Here is a 26,332-nt window from a genome sequence, read left to right as displayed (position 1 = left end):
TTAGTTCATGTTTAAAGTCATTTAAATTCTATAAAGCTGCTTTGCGACAATGTCTATTGTTAAAAGCGCTATAGAAATAAACTTGACTTGATGAGGCTGTCACAAGCATTGGGGATATGGATTCGAGACAAATACATCTCAAGAGGCTCGAAGAAGGTTCCCTGAGCTTCAGGAAATATTCCCAAACCCATCTGCGAGTATCCGCCGCTTAGTGTGCTGCATTGAAATATTTCACAGCATTTTTGGTGACTCACGAGGCGGAGACGCACCAAAAAACAACTCGCGATGCTTGGAGAACATCTGCCGTGCGTCACACGATTGGTGACGATGATACCAATTTTTCATCGCCAAGTATTCGCAAACCCATTGCGTGCTGTCATGTGACCAGGGCCTTAACACACATACGTAGATGTAAATATCATGAAACGAACGCTGAAATTCTGATCTGTCCTCACATAATCATCTTTTGATCTCAAATCCAAATCGAGAGTGTATTGCCAAAAAAAACAAAAGGCACCAAAAGAATCAGCCTTGCCATTCCAATACTTCTGGAGGCGACTGTGAGTGATGTGTACATTCCAGAACTATAAATGTAATGTGGTGTTCTTTAACTGATAGAAAATTTAATCCTTGATGCATTTTCTGTGGTGAAACGGAGAAATACTATTTGCTTTAGGGTGCGTCATGCCACCCCGTTTTTGATTAGTTTCCTATAGCAGCATGGCCCAAATTGTTTATGATATATTGCACACAAAAAAGCCCCCACAGGGGAATAAAGTATCTCCCTATTTGAGAACCTTGTGTGAGCCAGTGTTCGTATCTATTTTTATACAACCCCGATTCCAAAAAAGTTGGGACAAAGTACAAATTGTAAATAAAAATGGAATGCAATGATGTGGAAGTTTCAAAATTCCATATTTTATTCAGAATAGAGCATAGATGACATATCAAATGTTTAAACTGAGAAAATGTATCATTTAAAGAGAAAAATTAGGTGATTTTAAATTTCATGACAACACCACATCTCAAAAAAGTTGGGACAAGGCATTGTTTACCACTGTGAGACATCCCCTTTTCTCTTTACAACAGTCTGTAAACGTCTGGGGACTGAGGAGACAAGTTGCTCAAGTTTAGGGATAGGAATGTTAACCCATTCTTGTCTAATGTAGGATTCTAGTTGCTCAACTGTCTTAGGTCTTTTTTGTCGTATCTTCCGTTTTATGATGCGCCAAATGTTTTCTATGGGTGAAAGATCTGGACTGCAGGCTGGCCAGTTCAGTACCCGGACCCTTCTTCTACACAGCCATGATGCTGTAATTGATGCAGTATGTGGTTTGGCATTGTCATGTTGGAAAATGCAAGGTCTTCCCTGAAAGAGACGTCGTCTGGATGGGAGCATATGTTGCTCTAGAACCTGGATATACCTTTCAGCATTGATGGTGTCTTTCCAGATGTGTAAGCTGCCCATGCCACACGCACTAATGCAACCCCATACCATCAGAGATGCAGGCTTCTGAACTGAGCGCTGATAACAACTCTGGTCGTCCTTCTCCTCTTTAGTCCGAATGACACGGTGTCCCTGATTTCCATAAAGAACTTCAAATTTTGATTCGTCTGACCACAGAACAGTTTTCCACTTTGCCACAGTCCATTTTAAATGAGCCTTGGCCCAGAGACGACGTCTGCGCTTCTGGATCATGTTTAGATACGGCTTCTTCTTTGAACTATAGAGTTTTAGCTGGCAACGGCGGATGGCACGGTGAATTGTGTTCACAGATAATGTTCTCTGGAAATATTCCTGAGCCCATTTTGTGATTTCCAATACAGAAGCATGCCTGTATGTGATGCAGTGCCGTCTAAGGGCCCGAAGATCACGGGCACCCAGTATGGTTTTGGCCTTGACCCTTACGCACAGAGATTCTTCCAGATTCTCTGAATCTTTTGATGATATTATGCACTGTAGATGATATGTTCAAACTCTTTGCAATTTTACACTGTCGAACTCCTTTCTGATATTACTCCACTGTTTGTCGGCGCAGAATTAGGGGGATTGGTGATCCTCTTCCCATCTTTACTTCTGAGAGCCGCTGCCACTCCAAGATGCTCTTTTTATACCCAGTCATGTTAATGACCTATTGCCAATTGACCTAATGAGTTGCAATTTGGTCCTCCAGCTGTTCCTTTTTTGTACCTTTAACTTTTCCAGCCTCTTATTGCCCCTGTCCCAACTTTTTTGAGATGTGTTGCTGTCATGAAATTTCAAATGAGCCAATATTTGGCATGAAATTTCAAAATGTCTCACTTTCGACATTTGATATGTTGTTTGTTCTTTTGTGAATACAATATCAGTTTTTGAGATTTGTAAATTATTGCATTCTGTTTTTATTTACAATTTGTACTTTGTCCCAACTTTTTTGGAATCGGGGTTGTATTATGAACAGATGCAGTACGTCGTATCATAGTGCTCTGGAGAGAAGAGTGTTTGCCAAATGACTAAATGTACACGCAACACTTCATTGTTTTAGAAGATTGATCATTATGAGGCTTTTGAGATTTTGGGGTCATTGCAGCACTCAAGTCCTCAGACACAGGTGTGCATTCTGTCGACTCCTTCAGGACCTGGTGTCCGTGGTGATGCTCTCTCTGCCCTGTGGCTGGCTGTGCACCCTGGTTGGACTGCCGTCGATGTTCGGCTACATCGTTTGTGGGATTCTTCTAGGTCCCTCAGGGCTTAACAGCATTAAGGTAAGGTCCTTACCATGCAATTGCTGCAGCATTATTCCTGTCTATACTCACTGCGCTGTGTTTTGTCATGTTTGGGAAGGGTGTTCTTTTAAAGTGTCCTTTTTAAAAAACAAAAAAACTGTGTATGTGTGTCTTCATTCTCAGTGTTCTCCTTCTGTGTCTCTGTCTCTAGTCCATGGTTCAAGTAGAGACGCTGGGGGAGCTGGGTGTGTTCTTCACGCTCTTTATGGTTGGTCTTGAGTTCTCTCCTGAGCGACTACACAAGGTAAAAAAAAAAAATCCATATTTTATGGCCTTATCTGTGACACAAGCTTGGCAGACAAAAAAAATAACGTACTGACATCCACCAAGAGCGGCACTTGGCCAAATTGAATGAATATATTGAATATAAAATCAGTGTAATGAAAACTGTTGATGCTGGGAAAGCGTGATGTGAGATTCTCACAGAATCAAATGTAAAGCTGGAAATGTTTGGAACCAAAAATGAGAGAGAAAGATTTGAATACTTGAATTCATGCTTTGAATCTGAATAATAAAATTTAAACCCATCATCGCATTTATTTATCTTCTTCTTCCGGGTTGCTCCCATTAGAGGTTGCTACAGCGGATCATCATATGATTCACATATTTGTTTTGATTTGGCATAAGTTTTTACACCGGATGCCCTTCCTGACGCAACCCTCCCCAATCTATCCAGGCTTGGGACCAGCACTAAGTATACACTGGCTTGTGCAAGCCCAGTGGCTGGGTATTTTTACCTAAAATGCATGTTTTTGTAATGTCGGAGGAAACCTACACAGACACGGGGAGAACATGCAAACTCCACACAGAAAGGCCCCTGTGGGCTGTGAGATTCGAACCCGGAACCTTCTCACTGTGAGGTGACAGCGCTAACCACTACACCACTGTGCTGCCCCATAGCATTTATTCATCTGTTCATAGAAATATACAGTATATTCCTTCAAAATTCACACACCTGTACTCATTTGATTTGAGTTAACCTTCTTGAAAATCAAAGAGGTTTCATTTCAGTGTTTGTAAAGTCACAGTTTGAGATTTACATTTTCAAAAAACCAAGAATCTAAATTCACTTTGGGGGGGGGAAAGGAGTTAAGCATCCAGGCTAATCAAGGACAGATAAGAGTTCAAGCCTGGAACGAGAGACTGTGGGCTGATTGACTCATATCAATGCATTACATTCCAGGCTTGATGGCTTTTGTGTATCCTTGCGTAGCTCGAGACTTGAACCTTACTGAAAATTTGTGGTATGAATTGAAGAATGTAGCCAACAAACTGCACAAGCATGAGAATAAAGGGTAAGGGAATTTAAAATATTCAGCAAAGAGGAGTGGACCAAGATCCCTCCAAGGGATTCCACCTCACGCAGTTCTGTTTTTATTTTCTGATCAGTCACAAAAATGTATTGGTTGTTAGGAGGGCTGATTAATTTGAAACCAGAGTGGGGTTTTTTTTGTGTGTGTGTGAGAGAATAGAACTAATACAATGGCCCTGTATATATCTGATCTCAAATCACTTATTATTCTATCCACATTCACTGGATATGAGCAATCGTGCGCTCTGATCGGCTACTCTACTACTAGGCTATCAGCTAATATACCGTGAGGTAGAGAAAAACAAAATGGCGGAGCACATCAAGTCAGATATATCACTGTTCTTAAGTATTTAAAAGAAACCGAAATGGCTAAAAGAAAATATATAGGGTTGGTCAAAATTATCACACATCACATCACATTATCTCTAGCCGCTTTATCCTTCTACAGGGTCGCAGGCAAGCTGGAGCCTATCCCAGCTGACTACGGACGAAAGGCGGGGTACACCCTGGACAAGTCGCCAGGTCATCACAGGGCTGACACATAGACACAGACAACCATTCACACCTACGGTCAATTTAGAGTCACCAGTTAACCTAACCTGCATGTCTTTGGGGGAAACCGGAGCACCCGGAGGAAACCCACGCGGACACGGGGAGAACATGCAAACTCCACACAGAAAGGCCCTCGCCGGCCACGGGGCTCGAACCCGGACCTTCTTGCTGTGAGGTGACAGCGCTAACCACTACACCACCGTGCCGCCCTGGTAGAAACCATTTTTTCACAAAACCTACATCATACATGCAAGATGATTTACAGGACGGTCTCAACCTGTTCACCATCGTGTTCAACACACAAACCAGTGAGCAACAGTACCGTTTAAAGCCTGGACACACATTTCGCAGGGAATAGATGATACCACAGTCCTTATTCTGTCCTTGAGGTCATTGATATCACGAACTTTCCTGCTATACACACTCTCCTTCACCATACCCCATAACCAGAAATCACAGGGCGTCAAATCAGGGGAGTGTGGAGGCCACGGCAGTAGTCCACTGCGACCCATCCATCAACCTGGAAATGTGTGGTTGAGATATGGCCCAATGGCATACGTCTATCTGCAGGAGAAAAATAATCCATTAGTGTTAACGCAATTTTGACTAACCCTGTATATATATTTTTTTTTCTCCAATAGCGCCTGTTCCACACTCCAGCCCAGTTGGTGGCAGTAATGCACCTTTTAAAGCCGAACTGAAGGCAACTTTTTTTTTTTATCATCAAAATTCTATTTCTCATTTTATTAAATATAGGAATGCATTTTTGATCGCTATTTTGTCACTGCTAGAGCAAGTTATGAGTGTTTGAAATATGCTCTGTAATATATCAGTCCATATGTCAAAGCAACGGCTGTAAACGAGATTCGTTGAGACCTGTGTGAGACATCGTAGGACGGAAGTAAAACGTACAGCGGAAATCAAAGTGATCAACATCTGCCAACGTTGTCAAAAGCCCTCTTTCGAATGCTGATGTAATCAAGCCAGAAGTTTTGTTTGTTTTGATAGCAATCAGGAAAGTTTGAAAAACGTAGGCAGTAATCGTTATTTAAACTCGTTTTTGTGCAATATTTCGTTTGGAAAGCAGTTCATTTGGTGGAACAAATGTGACGCAAGATGCCGAGTATGTGTTTTGCACCTAGTTGTGGTCTGGCTAACACTTCCTGTTTCGAAGTCTCGCACAAGTCTTGTGAAGATCGCGCGGATAAGCAACGCCTGCCGTGGACCAAACGAACTAAATTCAACACGGCTAAAAACCAAATAGGCCGATAAGTATAATATTTAATTCCCATTAGTTGCCAATACGAGTCATGATATAAGGTTACTAAAACCGAAAACGTCATTGAATAACACGTTAATTAAGAAATAAAGCAAGATTAAAAATTACTTCAGTTCTCCTTTAAGTTGGTTTGCCAACCACTGAAAAATACAAAAAAAGCAACAAATCGGAAGTTTTGTATCAAGTTTTTCTCGTCTCATTCTCATTATCTCTAGCCGCTTTATCCTGTTCTACAGGGTCGCAAGCAAGCCGGAGCCTATCCCAGCTGACTACGGGCGAAAGGCGGGGTACACCCTGGACAAGTCGCCAGGTCATCACAGGGCTGACACATAGACACAGACAACCATTCACACTCACATTCACACCTACGGTCAGTTTAGAGTCACCAGTTAACCTAACCTGCATGTCTTTGGACTGTGGGGGAAACCGGAGCACCCGGAGGAAACCCACACGGACACGGGGAGAACATGCAAACTCCACACAGAAAGGCCCTCGCCGGCCACGGGGCTCGAACCCGGACCTTCTTGCTGTGAGGCGACAGCGCTAACCACTATACCACCGTGCCGCCTGTATCAAGTTTTTATTTATCGAATTTGCAAAAAATAAAAATGCTCTGATTCTCAAAATCCAGTGAATGTGGATATTAAAAAAAAAAGTTATTCCATTCAATCTTGTCGTACATGGCTTATAGCTGACTCGGCTATCAGCTCATGTATGACTCGATTTTGTGGAATAATTGTTAAAAAGTCTTTTGATATATTACTGTTTTATAGGGTGCCAATATTTCTGGAGGGCACTGTATATGTTGTCTTATTATGCACAAGATTAAATTGTCCAGATCACTTCAGTTTTCGTCACTTGACGAATAAGTAACTTCTTATTTGTGCCCTTGAAATTGTGCATATTTTGTTTTGACATTCCGTCATTCGGTCTCACTCTTTCACTTTGTCCTGAGAATTGAGTGGATTTTCCAGTAATGACTGTAAAGACAATGTTGGAGTCTTGCAAAAGTATTCCCCTCCCCCTTCCTTGGTGTTTGTCCTGTTTTGTCGCATTACAAGCTGGAATTAAAATGGATTTTTGGAGGGTTAGCACCATTTCATTTACACAACATGCCTACAACTTTAAAGGTGCACATTGGTGTTTTATTGTGATACAAACAATAATTAAGATGAAAAAACAGAAATCTGGAGTGTGCACAGGTATTCACGCCCCCAAAGTCAATACTTTGTCGAGCCACCTTTTGCTGCGATTACAGCTGCAAGTCTCTTGGGGTATGTCTTGATTAGCTTAGCACATCCAGCCACTGGGATTTTTGCCCATTCCTCAAGGCAAAACTGCGACAACTCCTTCAAGTTAGATGGGTTGCGTTGGTGTACAGCAGTCTTCAAGTTTTGCCACAGATTCTCAATTGGATTGAGGTCTGGCCTTTGACTAGGCCATTCCAAGACATTTACATGTTTCCCTTTAAACCACTCCAGTGTCGCTTTAGCAGTATGTTTAGGGTCATTGTCCTGCTGGAATGTGAACCTTCGTCCCAGTCTCAAACCTCTGGCTGACTCAAACAGGTTTTCCTCCAGAATTGCTCTGTATGTAGTGCCATCCATCTTTCCTTCAGTCCTGACCAGCTTTCCTGTCCCTGCAGATGAAAAACATCCCCATAGCATGATGCTGCCACTACCATGCTTCACTGTAGGAATGGTGTTCTCAGGGTGTTGGGTTTGCGCCGCACATGGTGTTTCCCATGATGGCCAAAAAGCTTGATTTTAGTCTCATTTGACCAGAGAATCTTCTTCCATGTGTTTTGTGTAGTCTGCCACATGCTGTTGGACAAACTCCAAATGTGTTTTCTTATTTTTTCTGGCCACTCTTCCATAAAGCCCCGCTCTGTGGAGTGTACAACTTAAAGTGGTCCTATGGACAGATACTCCCATCTCCGCTGTGGATCTTTGCAGCTCCTTCAGTGTTATCTTTGGTGTCTTTGTTGCATCTCTGATTAATGTCCTCCTTGCCCGGTCTGTGAGTTTTGGTGGGCGGCCTTCTCTTGTCAGGTTTGTAGTGGTGCCATATTCTTTCCATTTTGCTATAATGGATTTAATGATGCTCCCTGGGATATTCAAAGTGTGGGATATTTTTATAACCCAACCCTGATCTATACTTCTCCACAACTTTGTCTCTGACCTGTTTGGAGGCTCCTTGGTTTTCATGTTGCTTGCTTAGTAGTGTTGCAGAGTCAGGGTCCTTCCAGAACAGGTTGATTTTATACAGACATCATGTGACAGATCATGTGACACTTTGATTGCATACAGGTGGATGTTAATCAACTAATTACGTGACTTGTGAAGTGAATTGGTTGGAGCAGCTCTTATTTAGGAGGTGAATACTTATGCACACTCCAAATTTCTGTTTTTTCATCTTATTGTTTGTGTCACGATAAAACACCAATGTGCACCTTTAAAGCTGTAGGCATGTTTCGTAAATGAAATGGTGCTAACCCTCCTAAAATCCGTTTTAATTCCAGCTTGAAATGCGACAAAACAGGACAAACACCAAGGGGGATGAATACTTTTGCAAAACACTGTAGCACATTTTCCTTCTGTTATTTTATCAATCAGGATTTAATTGAGTTGTTTAAAGTGCATTCTAAAAATTAGTTTTAAAAGTTGTTCTTATTCAGTGAGTATATTTTTCCTGCTTGCGCATGGTGATTTCTTTTCTTTCGCAGGTGTGGAAGATCTCTGTTCAGGGCTCCAGCTACCTCAGCCTCCTGATGGTGGGGGCGGGGCTTCTTTGGGGAAAGGTGTTCAGGCTCCACCCTATTCAGACGGTGTTCATTTCCAGCTGTCTGTCTTTGTCCAGCACTCCTCTTGTGTCACGTTTCCTTTCTGGCGGGTCCAGAGGGGATAAGGAAGGTACAGGGCGGTGTGTGAGAAATGGAGAGAGGAATAAGAAAGGGTCTTGTGTCTTTGTGTTTAAAAGGCCTGTGTGTGTGTGTGTGTGTGTGTGTGTGTAGGTGACCTGGACTATAGTAGTGTTTTACTGGGTATGCTGGTGATGCAAGATGTTCAGTTGAGCCTTTTCATTGCGATCATGCCAACTCTTATCCAAGCAGGAAGTGGTGAGATGGACAGGTAATTTAACATCCATCGTGCATGCAAGTGATGTATATATGAGTGATTCCACGCTTATGGGCACTGAAATGGGGACATGAACTTATTTTTAAAAATTCACCTAAAACCATTTCTTTTTTTACCATCAGGTCACAAAACATGTAATCTTTAATGAATGATATGTTAAAAGATAACTTTAATTTTCTGAGATGTAATAAAAACATATTTATATGCCAAAGTCAGAACGTAACAGAAGTGTTGTGGACATATATATTCTCAATTTTAACAATGTAGAATTACTTTTTGAAACATAGGAAGGTGATGTTTTAGCAAATATAATTAATAAACATGTGTAGTAGAATAAACATACACATTCTTTCAATAAGATGAACATGGTATATAGCTAGATTGTAATTAATTTGTAACAGACGCGAGATGGACAATCGTAACAGAAGTAATGGAACAGACATCATTTTGGAACTCATAGGCTTGACTTTGGCATATAAATATGTTTTTATTACATCTCAGAAAATTAAAGTTATCTTTTAACATATCATTCATTAAAGATTACATGTTTTGTGACCTGATGGTAAAAAAAAAAAGAAATGGTTTTAGGTGAATTTTTAAAAATAAGTTCATGTCCCCATTTCAGTACCCATAAGCGTGGAATCACTCATATATATATATATATATATATATATATATATATATATATATATATATATATATATATATATATTTTTTTTTTTCTTTTTCTTCTTCATCTGTTACTTTAACATGTTGTCTGGACAATATTCAAATCGGTGCACTCTATTCTGAAGAAACATGAATGGCTCATTTAGGACCAAATAAATCACTGAGGAGATCCTGGTCTCGAGTCTCTCGTCCCAAAACATATTCTAGCTCAATGGAGTTCTCAGTGTTCTTTATATAGTCATATACAGTACTGTGCAAAAGTCTTAAGCACCCCTTTTTTTCATCTAAACTTTATTATAGATTTCTATTTTATGACTTCTACATTATTGAGTCAGTACAAAAACATTGTAGTGTTCCAAATGTTCATGTTTTTTTCCAGCACAAAAACAAATGTTACAGGGGAAAAAAAAAAAGTTTGTATCTGAGCAGCATATTACAACCAAGATTCCAAAAAAGTTGGGACAAAGTACAAATTGTAAATAAAAACGGAATGCAATGATGTGGAAGTTTCAAAATTCCATATTTTATTCAGAATAGAACATAGATGACATATCAAATGTTTAAACTGAGAAAATGTATCATTTAAAGAGAAAAATTAGTTGATTTTAAATTTCATGACAACAACACATCTCAAAAAAGTTGGGACAAGGCCATGTTTACCACTGTGAGACATCCCCTTTTCTCTTTACAACAGTCTGTAAACGTCTGGGGACTGAGGAGACAAGTTGCTCAAGTTTAGGGATAGGAATGTTAACCCATTCTTGTCTAATGTAGGATTCTATTTGCTCAACTGTCTTAGGTCTTTTTTGTCGTATCTTCCGTTTTATGATACGCCAAATGTTTTCTATGGGTGAAAGATCTGGACTGCAGGCTGGCCAGTTCAGTACCCGGACCCTTCTACGCAGCCATGATGCTGTAATTGATGCAGTATGTGGTTTGGCATTGTCATGTTGGAAAATGCAAGGTCTTCCCTGAAAGAGACGTCGTCTGGATGGGAGCATATGTTGCTCTAGAACAGGGGTGTCAAACCTGATCCATAAAGGGCCTTGTGGCTGCAGGTTTTCATTCCAGCCATGCAGCAGCACACCTGACTTGGCTCATTCAATCAACTGAACTGTCTTCACACAGTCAAATACTTGCAGCCACACCCACCCTTGATTAAAGGGTGGGTGTGTCAGTTGATTGAATAAGCCAAATCAGGGTGCTGCTGCATGGCTGGAATGAAAACCTGCAGCCACACGGCCCTTTATGGATCAGGTTTGACACCCCTGCTCTAGAACCTGGATATACCTTTCAGCATTGATGGTGTCTTTCCAGATGTGTAAGCTGCCCATGCCACACGCACTAATGCAACCCCATACCATCAGAGATGCAGGCTTCTGAACTGAGCGCTGATAACTTGGGTCGTCCTTCTCCTCTTTAGTCCGAATGACACGGCGTCCCTGATTTCCATAAAGAACTTCAAATTTTGATTCGTCTGACCACAGAACAGTTTTCCACTTTGCCACAGTCCATTTTAAGTGAGCCTTGGCCCAGAGACGATGTCTGCGCTTCTGGATCGTGTTTAGATACGGCTTCTTCTTTGAACTATAGAGTTTTAGCTGGCAACGGCGGATGGCACGGTGAATTGTGTTCACAGATAATGTTCTCTGGAAATATTCCTGAGCCCATTTTGTGATTTCCAATACAGAAGCATGCCTGTATGTGATGCAGTGCCGTCTAAGGGCCCGAAGATCACGGGCACCCAGTATGGTTTTCCAGCCTTGACCCTTACGCACAGAGATTCTTCCAGATTCTTTGAATCTTTTGATGATTATTATGCACTGTAGATGATGATGATATGTTCAAACTCTTTGCAATTTTACACTGTTGAACTCCTTTCTGATATTGCTCCACTATTTGTCGGTGCAGAATTAGGGGGATTGGTGATCCTCTTCCCATCTTTACTTCTGAAAGCCGCTGCCACTCCAAGATGCTCTTTTTATACCCAGTCATGTTAATGACCTATTGCCAATTGACCTAATGAGTTGCAATTTGGTCCTCCAGCTGTTCCTTTTTTTGTACCTTTAACTTTTCCAGCCTCTTATTGCCCCTGTCCCAACTTTTTTGAGATGTGTTGCTGTCATGAAATTTCAAATAATCCAATATTTGGGATGAAATTTCAAAATGTCTCACTTTCGACATTTGATATGTTTTCTATGTTCTATTGTGAATACAATATCAGTTTTTGAGATTTGTAAATTATTGCATTCCGTTTTTATTTGCAATTTGTACTTTATCCCAACTTTTTTGGAATCGGGGTTGTACATAAGGGAGCACTTTTCAGATTAAAAAAGAAAACATAATGAAGGCTACTGGGTTTTGGTGCAAAATGAAGACGTGAGTGTGACGAAGTGTCCAGAAGAACTGTGGCTGGTTCTGTAAGATGCTCAGTAAAACCTACAGCTCATTTCCGCATAAAACTGTACTCATTGTACCTGAGACTACTGTTTGTTTGTTTTTTTAAGCAAAGTATCGTCTCGTACCAAATATTGACTTTTTCATTTATTATGGCTTACTGATTACTGTTTATAGTCTCATCTCATCTCATTATCTCTAGCCGCTTTATCCTTCTACAGGGTCGCAGGCAAGCTGGAGCCTATCCCAGCTGACTACGGGCGAAAGGCGGGGTACACCCTGGACAAGTCGCCAGGTCATCACAGGGCTGACACATAGACACAGACAACCATTCACACTCACATTCACACCTACGCTCAATTTAGAGTCACCAGTTAACCTAACCTGCATGTCTTTGGACTGTGGGGGAAACCGGAGCACCCGGAGGAAACCCATGCGGACACGGGGAGAACATGCAAACTCCACACAGAAAGGCCCTCGCCGGCCCCGGGGCTCGAACCCAGGACCTTCTTGCTGTGAGGCGACAGCGCTAACCACTACACCACCGTGCCGCCTACTGTTTATAGTATTTTATTTATTTATTTAAATTTTTTTAATGTTGAAACATTTCATCGTTTTTAAGCCATTTTTGGTCTTCAATATTTCTTTACATGTGCCAAAGACCATTTACACAGGACTATATGTTAAATATTTGTTCATGGAGTTCAGTATCTGCCCCTAGACTTTCTGGGTGTTCCCCAGTACAGAGGGACACCTCAAAATTATTGTCCATGTTAATATCATCTACCAGAGATACAGTGGTATACATGTGTTTGAGATGGCCTGACAAAACTCACTGGGTATCACTACTGCTGCGGCACAAAGTTTTATCCTTCATATCAAAAGACAAAACAAAATTAAAAGTAACAGAAACATGACAAGGCAGCACGGTAGTGTAGTAGTGAGCACTGTCTCTTCACAGCAAGAAGGTTCTGGGTTCGAGCCTAGTAGCCGATGGGGGGCCTTTCTGTGTGGAGTTCGCATGGTCTCCCCGTGTCTACGTGGGTTTCCTCGCACAGTCCAAAGACATGCAGGTTAGGCTAATTGGAGGCTCTAAATTGACCGTAGGTGTGAATGTGAGTGTGAATGGTTGTGCCGCTATGTGTCAGCCCTGCGACGATTTGGCGACTTGTCCAGGGTGTACCCCGCCTTTCGCCCGTAGTCAGCTGGGATAGGCTCCAGCTTGCCCGTGACCCTGTACAGGATAAGTGGTTAAGGATAATGGATGGATGGAGTAACGTGACAGTTTTCCAGCAGCTTGATTCAGTTCAGCTCACGTGACCACACACACCTTGGCCACACTCCCTGAAAAAGAGACAAAACATGATGTTAAATAATCATTCATAAATACTTATCAGGTGTGTCATGTTAATTTGCTCATTTCCCCACACTCCTGCTTCAGACTGCTACTAAACCACACCCCACCTGCCACTACTGCCTAAACGTACTGACTTTGACAGTCAAGATAGGTAAATATTGCACTTTGATCAAGTTATTAGATGCATGCTATAACAAAACGCACATAATCCTATTCCATACAGATTGTCAGATACCGTCTGTGAAAATGTCTGATGCCTCAGTTGGAATAAATCTTTTTAATTGATATCTTCTCTCTTTTTTTTTTCACTTTTGGGAGTAACCAGATTTTTAAAAGTTACTCAGAATTGAGATGCATGCAAAAGAGAGACATTTTTCATTCGGGATGGAATGTAGTTTCTCAGTACAATATATAGTTAAAATGTGTTGAAATTTGACTGTGAAGGGTTCTCCCAGGCCAACACATACATACAGTCAGAAATTTACATACATGGACATGAATGTCATGGCAATATTGCGCTTTCCATAATTTTTCTGAACTGTTGTTTTTCTGTGGCAGAAAAATTGTACAACATGCATCTTTAATACAAAGATGTATGTTGTATCTTGAATCTGAATTCAAGTACCTGGGGTCAACTGTGCAGGAAAATGGGGGTTGCGATAGTGAGGTGAGAAAGCGAGTGCAGGCAGGGTGGAGCAGTTGGAGAAGGATTTGGGGAGTCATTTGTGATAGGAAAGTCCCAGCAAAAGTGAAAGGTAAGATGTATAAGACAGTAGTGAGACCAGCTGTGATGTATGGATTGGAGACCGTACCCTTAACGAAGAGACAGGAGGCAAAGTTGGAAGTGGTGGAGTTGAGGATGTTAAGGTTTGCGATGGGAGGTTGGACATGATAAGGAACGAGCACATCAGAGGGACAGCACATGTGGAGAGCTTGGGAATTAAGCTAAGAGAGATGAGACTGAGATGGCATGGGCACATCCTGAGAAGAGATTCAGACCATGTTGGAAGGAGAATATTGAGTATGGAGCTGCTGGGCACACGAAAATGAGGAAGGCCAAAGAGGAGATACATGGATGTGGTGAAGAGGACATGAATGTGGCAGGTGTGGTAGAGAAGGATGCAGAAGACGGAGAGCAATGGAGAAGAAAGATCCGCTGTGGCGACCCCTAATCGGGAGCAGCCAAAAGAAGAAGAAGACCTCTTTAATACAAGGCCTCAAGAATTTGGTGCACAAGTTTTAAACTAAGTGTCCCCTTAGCAAGTTTCACCTTGACATTTTCGGTAGCCATCAACAAGCTTCTGGCAGAATTCTGGTTGGATATCTGACCACTCTTCTTGGCAGAATTGGTGGAGTTCAATTAAATTTGTGTTTCCTGGCACAGACCCGACTTTTAAGCACAGTCTACATATCTTCAATAGGGTCGAGGTCAGGACTTGTTTTAAGCTTAATGTTAGTCTGCTGTCTCCTGCACAACCAGCTGTGATGTGTGTTTGGGGTCACTGTCCTGCTGGAACACCAAACTGTGTCCAAGTTTCAACTGTCTAGCTGATGGTTTGAGGTTATGCTGAAGAATTCTGAGGTAGTCCTCATCCTTCATTATTCCATCCACTTTGTCCAAAGCACCAGTTCCACTAGCAGCAAAACAGCACCAGAGCATGATGCTACCACCACCATGCTTAACAGTTACTACAGTGTTCTTCTGTACCTCTGTTCATTGTGGCCAAACAGTTCAATCTTTGTCTCATTTGACCATAAAACTTTCCTCCAGAAAGCTTTCTCTTTGTACATGTGGTCAGCTGCAAACTTTAATCAAGATTGAAGGTGTCGATCTTGAAGCAGGGGCTTCTTTCTTGGATGGCAGCTTCTTAGTCCATGGCGACGTAAAACTCACTTGACTATAGACAGTGACACTGGGGTTCCAGCAGTTTCCGGATCATGGCAGGCCTGTGCCTTGATGGTTCCTGGGTTGTTACTGACCATCTGAACCAAATTCCTCTTAGCTGAGAGTGACAGTTTGGGTCTTCTTCTAATAAAGTGGTTAAACCTCCCAAGAACTTGTACTTGCATACAGTTGTTTGAACTGATGATCTTGGAATCTGCAGTTGTTTAGAAATCTGAGAGGCATTCCAAAGTGTGTAAATCTATGACCCTCTTTCTCAGATCTGCACTGAGCTCCTTGGACTTTCCCATTGTACTGTGTGTTGGTCAGTCCAATGAATGAGTGCTCTCAAACAAACCCTTTTTAGCTACCAGCTGTAATCAATTATGATCATAACAGGAAGTTAAGAGTCTTGGCCATGGCAAGTTAAGACATTTTGGAACTATCACCATCACGGAATTAATAATCTAAGTGAGTGTCGGTAAATTTTTGACACTGTATGTATAATTCTCCACTGTGTTGATTTCAGGAAACCCAAAGTAAATTATAAAACTTGCACCAAATTCTTGGGGCTTTTTTTTTCCTCCTAAAGGTCTATGTTGTGCAATCATTCTGCCACAGAAAAAGAAGAGTTCAAAGAAATTCATGGAAACCCAATATTGCCATTTCATTCAAGTTGAACAAACTCAGGAAGACTCTTTTAAAATTCATTTATTCAGGCTTATAAGTTGGCTTGGATTTGGGAAGAGCAAATTGAGAAGCTCCATACCCATTAACATGGGGTCTTTGTGAAGCCGCATCATGCTGTTTTGTTGAAACTGCAACTGCATTTTTAACAGTTCAGTTGGTTCCCAGTCGTTGTGGGTTGCAGCAGCAGCTGTTATTGTTGGTCATGTGGGTTGTGAAAGGCTCTAGCCTTTAATTCCCCTGTTTCATTCAGGAAAATGAACATCTCAGCCTGCTCTGGGTGAAACCAAGAGCTCAGAAGGTACAGAATAAGTCTTAGTGCAGCAAACACCTATTCAAAGCAGGGCACTGATACTGTATTTATTATTATATTGCTCTTTGCAAATCTCCGTGGTCAGTTAGAAAAGATGTAGTATTTTAAAGATGACGTTCTCTTTTTATTATTATTTAATAACTTTTTTTTTTTTTAATTTGGAAGATCTGACTCATGGCTCTAGGGCAGCATTTGATTGGTTGCTCCTGTTCTGTTGCAGTGTTTTGATTGGAGGACTGCGTGTACTGGTCCTGTTGGCCCAGGTACTCGTCTCATTCGCTGTTGTACTGCTGATCTCCTGGCTCCTCAGATCTCATCTGATTGGGCCGTTCTACAGAAAGCTCCACACTGAGAGTAAAGGGAACAAAGAGATCCTTGTGCTTGGGACTGCAGCCTTTGTATTCCTAATGCTCACAGTGAGTGTTTATCATTAGTCTGTGAAATAGTTGTGACTGCATTGATGCTAATGCAAAGAAAACTTTGATGTGAATCAATTGGAACAAACCGAGATATGCATAGATTAGGACAGACTAGGAAATATATGTAGGCAAAGGTTGGGTCTATGGTTCATGCTATTGTCCTAACATCCTTATATTTAAAATAATATTGGCTGGCATTGAGTGGTATATCAGATATATTCCATTCAGCTAGCATGATATTGAACAGGTCGAAGACAAGTTCAATATCATGCTAGCTGAATGGAATATATCTGATATACCATGAAAAAAAAGCCAGCCGTTGTTGTTGTTGTTGTTGTTGTTGTTGTTGTTGTTATTATTATTATTATTATTATTATTATTATTATCTGACCGATAGGCCAATGAGCTTATGCTGTCATGTGTTGTCTGGCGTCATCCACATTTCATGAAAATCGCTTCTTCTCTTTTAATTCTTCACTGATTTTTATTCTTTTTGGCAGGAAGGTAGGTCTGCCTGGGGTGCTTATAGCTTCTACCCAGATTTGCATAATTGCAAATAATAATGAAGATATGGAGTAATTAAGTAGAGCCCTGCACTCCCTTGGGAGTCCCGCGGGACTCTCAGGACCCGCCGCAAAGCAGTGCGGCGCGGGACAAATTTTGAAAGCTCATTGCGGGCGCGGGCGGGACCGGAAGTGCACATATGCGTGCGGGCGGGAGCGGGAGTGCACATATGCGGCGCGGGCGAGAGCGGTGATAAGCTGCAGTCCCGCTAACTAAAAATGTGTTTGAAATAAAATGTACAAATTGTTAATTTATTTCTATCATATATAATTTGTGTTGGATATTTTATTTGGCATTAATAAAAACATTTTAAGATACCTAAATTTGCAGAGAGAGTCAGATTGCTAGTAGAATGGCATCTTAAATTTGCCATTGATCACTCTAATGACTCACAGTTCACACCCAGCTAACAAGAGAACCATGAGGGAATTGATTTCCTGCTTGCGTTAGTCTACAACTTTAGTCAGAGAGACATGTTACACAGTGACGGTAGGCTTGACTCAATGCTATCCCAGAAATCCTTCCTGTAATATGCAAATTTGGCTGTCCAATCAGAGGTGGCTAAATTTGCATATTACAGGAAGGATTTCTGGGATAGCATTGAGTCAAGCCTACCGTCACTGTGTAACATGTCTCTCTGACTAAAGTTGTAGACTAACGCAAGCAGTAAATCAATTCACTTCTCTTACTAGCTCTGCTTTGCAATAAAAACACACACACACACACACACACACACAACACCATTGCTACAAAGCAAGCCCATTCACTTTTTTATGCTGATCAGAGAATTGCAATGGTTGCTCATATGATGATGTGTGATTCGCGATTAAATATTTTAATTGTTTGACAGCACTAATTATTATTGTTATTAGAGAGAGTACATGCTGAATTCCAAAACAAGGTAAATAATAACAACATGAGCTGTAGATATTTATGCTGAAATCCACTCGAAGTAGGGGGCGAGGCACCATCACGCTGTGTCAAGACAAGAACTTTCCTGAGAAATAACGCGAACGTCTGCATCATGCGGGATTTGCGGGCGGGAGCGGGACAAAATATGGCAGGCGGGAGCGGGACTGAAAATCATAATTTTTTTTTGTGGGCGCGGGCGGGAGCGGGATTGAAAAATCATAATTCTTTGCGGGCGCGGGCGGGAGTGGGACTGCACAATGCGGGTGCGCGCGGGAGCGGGACTGAAAAATCCGACCCGCGCAGACCTCTATAATTAAGCCCTAACGACGTCGTGGCTCAGGTGGATAAGGCGCCATACCATAAATCCGGGACCCAGGTTCAATTCCGGCCCGAGGTCATTTCCCGATCCCTCCCCGTCTCTCTCTCCCACTCATTTCCTGTCTCTACACTGTCCTATCCAATAATAAAGGTGGAAAAAGCCCAAAAAAAAAATCTTTAAAAAAAAAACTTGTACTCTGACAATTTCATGAGGGTATACGTTCTTCTGAAATCACCTCCTCTCACAGTTTGTGTTGGAATTTCACCAAACTTGGCAAAAGGCTTTGTTATATGACCGTTATATGCAGATTGAAATTTTGTTTAATTTGGGCAAATTTTACCAGAGTTATGCCCTCGATTATTAACAAACTTGTACTTTGGCAATTTCATCAAGGTGTGCTTGCTTTCTAAAATCAACTTCCCTCACAATTTTTATCCCCCGCTGGCCTGAAGGGAGATTGTCGTGGCGATGTCTGTCTGTCCGTCCCGGGAAGGGCGCTCACCTTCTAAAATCAACTCTTCTCACACTTTTTGGAGGAATTTCATGAAACTTGACAGGATTCTTTATGTCGGTAATACGCATGTTGCAATTTCGTTCAATTCAGTTACATTTTACCAGAGTTATGGCATAGTTGCCAGCGGGGTATATTGTGCTCTCAGAGCACTCTTGTGATTCTTTCTAGCATGAAGGTAGGGGTACCTAGGGTGCATATAACTTCTACCCAGATTTGCTTAATTACATTTATTAATGAAATTGTGGACTAATTAATCCTTACTGAGCAGTTCAACAAAAATCATTTCTTCTCGGTCAATTCCTCGCCATTTTGGATTCTTTCTGGCAAATAGGTAGGTATTCCTAGGGTGTATAGCTTGCAATATTTATTGTGCAAGGTAGCCCACTTTAGATCGTTCCTTCTGGACTAGACCGGGCTCCGCTGTCATTGAAGGGCTCGTTATACATACTCTCTCTTTTCCAGTTTTTCTATGTCTGTTGATCTGTTTTTCTCTTGTAACTATGCGTGAAGGATATCTAATGAAGTTTTGGTAGCCTTTCGGGTGTTCAATGCATCTTTCTCTTACCCGGCGAACAAAGAAATGCTTGTGTGCATGCACAACAGAAAACTCTCTCATTGAATATTCGCACCAGCTCAGATGTCTGTCATGATGTCTTGACAACCATGCAGTATCGTAAACCATATTCAACGCTCGTTCTCCATTGGGTAGAGTGATGTAATACATGTAGAATAAGCGATATGCTAACAATATTGCATGCTATCGAACCAAATGAATGAAATCCGGTAGAAGGGAATAGAATGCATGTTTTTATTCCATTGAAAATGTGTCCTGTATGTATAATAATAAGAGTTTTTTTATGTGGCTGCCTGCAAACTTAAACCAACACTGCCCTAATCCTAGCTCCAGTGAGTATCATGGATGATTCTGTTCACCAACAGCCACATTCTGGTCATATTTGTGTCATTGGTGTAGTTGTGTACTTTACCTCATGTAGCTTGAGCTATAGAATCATAACAAATCAACACTTTTTAGGTAACCGATTTTCTGGATGTTTCCATGGAGCTCGGCTGTTTCCTTGCAGGAGCACTGCTGTCCTCGCAGGGTCACATGGTTACCAGTGAGGTCATAAGCTGCATTGAGCCAGTTAGAGACTTCCTGGCAATTATCTTCTTTGCATCTATTGGTGAGTGGGTTGATCTTTCAACTTGTTGGTCAATTCTTCCAGTAATATGTATTTCTTTATAGATACATTTAATGTTGTTGAATGTCTGTCTTCAAAACAAGTTAATTCCCATTATTGCTTGTTCCACCATGTATGTACAGTCATTTCCTCACATTCTCTGGAAGTTACTAAGAGAAATTGTTATTGAGAATCTTTCAAATGCAACATCCTCCATTCTGAAGACTTTCCAATAAGGGAAAAAAAATTAAGAAACCGCCTTCCCTCTAAAGATCATTTTCTTGGACTGTTTCTTACAGGGCTGCATGTGTTCCCAACATTTGTTCTATATGAGTTAACCATCCTACTAGTTTTGACCCTGTCAGTGGTGATCATGAAGGTAATGACTAACACATTTCTGCAGTGCTCATGCAGGCTTTATGCTTCTGCTCACCTTCCAAAATGTGTCTGAAAGAGTTTTTCTTCTCTCATTCCACATTTTCCTGCCAAGTTTGTCATGGCAGTGCTGGTGCTGACGGCGATCCTTCCCCTGGGATACCGACACATCCGCTGGATTGTATCAGCTGGCCTGGCGCAAGTCAGTGAGTTCTCCTTTGTCCTGGGCAGCCGAGCTCGCCGGGCTGGCATCATTTCAAGAGAGGTGAACGACCAAAAATACCATTTTAATGATGTATTATGATTATAACTTGAGTTAAACTTATGAGTAGTTATCTTGTCCCAGGTTACATGAAATCCAACATTGTCCAACAAAAACAATTTTCCTCATTTTTCTCCTCAATTTGGCCACCTGCGATTTCGCACCCACCAGCCAACTCTCCACTATCATTTGATGGCTACCAACTAAGAAGGGTTTTGGTGAACATGTAGTTCCTCTGAGACACCTGAAACCAGCCAACCAGATCTTTTCAAACTGCTGCTCGTGCTGCAGCACAGGACAGCAAAATGCACTCCTCTTAAGCGCTATCTACCCCATTTAACATGAAATCATGTTTACAAAAAAGTTGGGATGCTGTATAAAATGCAAATAAGAACAGAATGTGATGATTTGCAAATCATGGAAACCCTATATTTCATTGAAAGTAGAACAAAGTCAACATATTAAATATTGAAACTGAGAAATTTTATTGTTTTTTTTTTTGTTTGTTTTTTTAAACTATATGCTCATTTTGAATTTAGTGCCAGCAACATATTTCAAAAAAAGTTGGGACGGGGGCAACAAAAGACTGGAAAAGTTGTGTAATGCTAAAAAATAACTAATTAGGTTAGTTGGCAACAGGTCAGTAACATGATTGGGTACTAAAAGAGCATCCCAGAGAGGTGGAGTCTCTCAGAAGTAAAGATGGGGAGGGGTTCACCACTCTGTGAAAGACTGCGTGGGCAAACAGTGCATTAATTTAAGAATAATGTTCCTCAATTTAAAATTGCAAAGAATTTAGGGATCACATCATCTATGGTACATAATATCATTAAAAGATTCAGAGAATCTGGAGAAATCTCTGTATACAAGAGACAAGGCTGAAAACTGACATTGGCTGCCTGTGATCTTCAGGCCCTCAGGCGACGCTGCATTAAAAGCAGACACGTGTCTGTAGTGGAAATCACTGTATGGGCTCAGGAACACTTCAGAAAACCATCGTCTGTGAAAACAGTTCATTACTGCATCCACAAATGCAAGTTAAAACCAGATATAAACAATATCCAGAAACACCGCCACCTTCTCTGGGCCCGAGCTCTTTTATGATGGACTGAGGCGAAGTGGAAAACCGTCCCGAGGTCTGACGAATCAAAAGTAGAAATTCTTTTTAGAAATCATGGACACCACGTCCTCCAGGCTAAAGAGGAGAGGGACCATCCGGCTTGTTATCAGTGCACAGTTCAACAGCCAGCAACTGTGATGGTATGAGGGTGCATTAGTGCACATGACATGGGTAGCTTATACATCTGGGAAGGCATCATTAATGCTGAACGATATAAACACGTTTCAGAGCAATATGTTGCCATCCAGACCAAATCTTTTTCAGGGAAGGCCTTCCTGCTTTCAGTAATACAATGCCAAACTGCTTTGTGCACGTATTAAAAGTGCATGGCTCCGTAGTAAGAGTCTGGGTGCTAAACTGGCCTGCCTGCAGTCCAGACCTGTCTCTCATTTAAAACATTTGGCGCACTATGAAGCACAAAATATGACAAAGGAGACCCCAAACTGTTGAGCAACTGAAATTGTATATCAGGCAAGAATGGGACAACATTTTCTCTTTCAAAGCTACAGCAGTTGGTCTCCTCAGTTCCCAAATGTTTACAGAGTGTTGTTAAAAGTAGAGGTGATGCAACGCTGTAGTAAACATGCCCCTGTCCCAACTTTTTTTGAAACGTGTTGCTAGCATCAAGTTTAAAATGAGCGCATATTTTTTTCAAAAAACAATAAAATTTCTTAGTTTCAACATTCAATATGTTTCCTTTGTGCTATTTTCAATAAAATATAGGGTTTCCATTATTTGCAATTTATCGCATTGTTTTTCTCTATATTTATTCTGTTGTGCTATTTGGGAGCCAGAAAAAAAATTGGCAAAAATTGTAGTTTGGTTTTGCTCAAGACGGAGGCACCGATGGGCTTTAGTGATCATAAATAGTTGTCGTTCTAACAGATTTAATTCCATTCTTACTAATTTTATGGTGATTTTTCTGAGCCATGAATAAAACCGTCTTTTTGTTCTTCTTCTTCAGGTGTATCTTCTTGTACTAAGTGTCACTACATTAAGTCTGTTGTTAGCACCTGTGTTGTGGAGAGCTGCAACTCTCAAATGCATCCCTCGGGTTGAGAAGAAACCATCCACCTGACCCACGCTCAGCATGAGGAGACTTGCTCTTTTCTCATGTAGAAGATTGTGGTACTATAAGGGTTGTAAACAAAAGCACCTTTGGCTTTGACACAAAATTGTATCATTTTTGTGTTTCAAGCCCCTCTGGGACAAGGGACTGCCATGTCCTACTTTCTAATGATGACCAGTGTATAAGCACTCATTCGTGGAGCATAATTAGACAATAATACAAAAGATCGCACAATAGGGTGAGATGAGACTTGAATTTTTGTAGTTGCGACTCGGGGCTTATTGTGTTTTAAGCTCTGTATTGCATCAACTGTATTTATTCCTGTAGATTTGCTCGCTGAAAGCTGTTCTGCCGGTATAAGGAAGTGCCTAACTGTGCCTTGACATCAGCTGATGTTAGCAGATGTACCAAATAAACTTGAGTGGCGACACATATACCAGTTTGTCTAGTTTTACCAGCCTTTGAAATCTCAATAGATTTTTGCATGTGTACACGTTTGCACATTCTTATTGACTGTTATAAAGGTCAACAGCTTTCTGGGCTGAAGTCAAATTAGGGTGGAAGTTTCATGAAAAGAGCAAACGCATTCCAGGGCTGTCATGTTTATTATTCCATAAGGGGTCACTGTTTGAAGTGGCAGTGTGTACTTTTCATGAATGTCCAATAAATTATTTTTGAAAGACTGTAAGTATTGTGAATGCCAAGGTTAACACTTTTGAGATGGAGTTCACCATGTTGTCTTGTTAAACTATGCGCTGTACTGTAAGTTGTAGAAATTACAGTTTACAGATGTAAACAGTACATGAATATATAAGATCATGTCATATTAAAAGAAATTACGACTAATGACTTGGTGCACTGTTTTCTTGCTACTAAATGTATGAGCTCGTATCTGTTATTATTCTGTCCACATTCACCGGATATGAGCAATCGCACGCTCTGATTGGCTACTCTACTACTAGGCTATCAGCTCATATACCGTGAGTAGAGAAAAACAAAATCGCGGCGCGTGTTGCTGAACCAACCGAGGACAAAATAAAAACTACTTGAAAACAAAGCCACAAAAAACGAAATAAAAGTATTTGATGGTAAGAACATATTTTTTAAAAAGTGAGAAGGACCCCACTTTGTGTAGCTCTTGTAGACCCCTGTCCTTACTCAATGCTGATGTGAAGATTTTGGCGAAGGCTGTTGCCAGTCGTTTAGAGAAGGTGTTTTGCCTAATATTATCTCTGAGGATCAAACAGGTTTTATCAAGGGTCGCCATATATATATATTTTTAATACTCTTACTCTTTTTGATATAATTTATTCCAAGCCTACCTGAAATTGTGGTCTCTATGGATGCTGAAAAGGTGTTTGACAGGGTGGAGTGGGGGTACCTGTTTGCAGTTCTGGAAAAATTCGGTTTTGGCGATTAAATTTATAAGATGGGTGAGATTATTGTACACCTTACCACAAGCCAGTGTCCATACTAATGATGTTTGCTCAGATTATTTCATGTTGGAACGTAGGACACGCCAGGGGTGCCCTCTATCTCCATCCCTCTGTGCTTTGGCGATTGAACCTCTGGCTATCTCAATACGTTCCTCCACATCACTAAGGGGTGTTATCCATAATGGTGTTGAATATCGTCTGTCTCTGTATGTGGACGATTTGTTGATGTATGTTACAGATCCTGTATCTTGCCTTCCAAATGTCCTATCCATCTTAGATAAGTTTAGCTCATTCTCAGGTTACAAGGTAAATCTTAATAAAAGTGAATGTTTCCCTATTGATGCAGCTGGTTTGCTTCTCCAACAAGCCGATTTGCCTTTTAAAATCAGTCCTTCTGGATTTAAGTATCTTGGTGTCGGTGAAATGTAACTGAATTGTCTTGGCCAGCCCTAAGGGTCCCATCTGCATCTCATCATTGCTGAGGAGTGTGCTCCCATCACCCAATCAAGCATCCAGCCAGAGCAGGTCATGATATATTTTACCACATTAACATGCCATTGTTGTGTGTTATGCCTGATGTAAAGACTCTCGTCTCTGTGAGCCTACCACACAGATTTAATACTTGTCATTTTTAGGGCATACCTAACAACGTGTTTTCTTTCTCTCTCTCTCTCTCTCTCTCTCTCCCCCCCCCCCCCCCCAATCTGTCCCTCTGAGTTACATGTTGATCCTGGGATTGAGATGCTGGCCTCTTTTGCCCCTCGGACCTGCTTGATCCATCCTGGTGCCCTGTGTCTGGTCGGAGTTTTATCGCTCCTGTGAAGGACGGCCCCATGAGGACAGTTGAGGGTTATACCTGTTAAAACTGTTAATATTATAGTCAGGCTGTCTGTTGTTGCCCAAATGAGGATGGGTTCCCTTTTGAGTCTGGTTTCTTCCTCATGTCATCTGAGGGAGTTTTTCCTTGCCACCGTCGCCACAGGCTTTCTCATTGGGGATAGATTAGGGATAAAATTAGCTCATGTTTTAAGTCGTTCAAATTCTGTAAAGCTGCTTTGCGACAATGTTTATTGTTAAAAGCGCTATACAAATAAACTTGATTTGATTTGATTTGGTGTCTGTGACTCGCACTTTTTCTGGACTCTTTTCTGCTAACTTCACCCCACTCGTAGCTCAAGTTAAATCTGATCTTCAGAGATGGAATAATTTGCCTCTCTCTCTGGTAGGAAAGATTAATGTTGTGAAAATGAACGTTCTCCCGAAATTCCTTTATCTATTTCAATCGATTCCTTTATTTTTACCTAAATATTTCTTTGACTCTTTAGATAAGGTCATTGGCTCCTTTATTTGGGGTGCACGATCTCCAAGGGTCCGTAGATCATTACTACAGAAATGCAAGTTTAGTGGGGGTCTTGCCCTGCCAAATTTTCTATTTTACTATTGGGCAACCCATATTCGTAAAATACGCTGTTGGATTGATTTTCCTAATTTAATTTGGTGCAAACTAGAAGCTCAATTTTGCTCTAATTCGTCCTCTATATCTGCTCTTGTATATTCTTCTCTTCCAGTCAAGACCTCAATGCATATTAAAAGCCCTGTTGTGCTCAACACTTTTTAAGATCTGGTTTCAATTTCGGAAATATTTTAAATTTCTGCTGCATCTCCTCTGGGTCAGCTATGTAATAATCATTTGTTTTCCCCCTCATGTATAGATTCTGCTTTTTCAGTATGGCATAAAAAAGGTATCCATTGTTTCCAGGATATGTATTCTGATGGTATTTTCAATAGTTTTCCCAATTTGTCATCATTG

General features: G+C 41.1%; 1 protein-coding gene across 2 annotated transcripts in view; it reads left to right on the top strand.

The window, feature by feature from the left end:
- Positions 1 to 23,932, top strand: part of tmco3 (transmembrane and coiled-coil domains 3) — a 47,157-nt gene extending 23,225 nt beyond the window's left edge. For both annotated transcript variants that reach the window (XM_060898666.1, XM_060898667.1), the window contains exons 5-13: positions 2,617 to 2,745; positions 2,918 to 3,010; positions 8,635 to 8,821; positions 8,923 to 9,040; positions 16,572 to 16,767; positions 20,113 to 20,263; positions 20,560 to 20,639; positions 20,751 to 20,900; positions 22,982 to 23,932. In XM_060898666.1, coding sequence (XP_060754649.1) covers positions 2,617 to 2,745; positions 2,918 to 3,010; positions 8,635 to 8,821; positions 8,923 to 9,040; positions 16,572 to 16,767; positions 20,113 to 20,263; positions 20,560 to 20,639; positions 20,751 to 20,900; positions 22,982 to 23,095 — 1,218 coding nt within the window. In that variant the 3' untranslated portion in view covers positions 23,096 to 23,932. The remainder of the gene's footprint in view (positions 1 to 2,616; positions 2,746 to 2,917; positions 3,011 to 8,634; positions 8,822 to 8,922; positions 9,041 to 16,571; positions 16,768 to 20,112; positions 20,264 to 20,559; positions 20,640 to 20,750; positions 20,901 to 22,981) is intronic.
- The last annotated feature ends 2,400 nt before the right edge of the window (positions 23,933 to 26,332 follow it).

This window comes from Neoarius graeffei, chromosome 18, assembly GCF_027579695.1.
Source record: "Neoarius graeffei isolate fNeoGra1 chromosome 18, fNeoGra1.pri, whole genome shotgun sequence".
Lineage (NCBI taxonomy): Eukaryota > Metazoa > Chordata > Actinopteri > Siluriformes > Ariidae > Neoarius > Neoarius graeffei.
The sequence above is the reverse complement of the archived record's forward strand: the minus strand, read 5'-3'. Positions and strand labels throughout refer to the sequence as shown.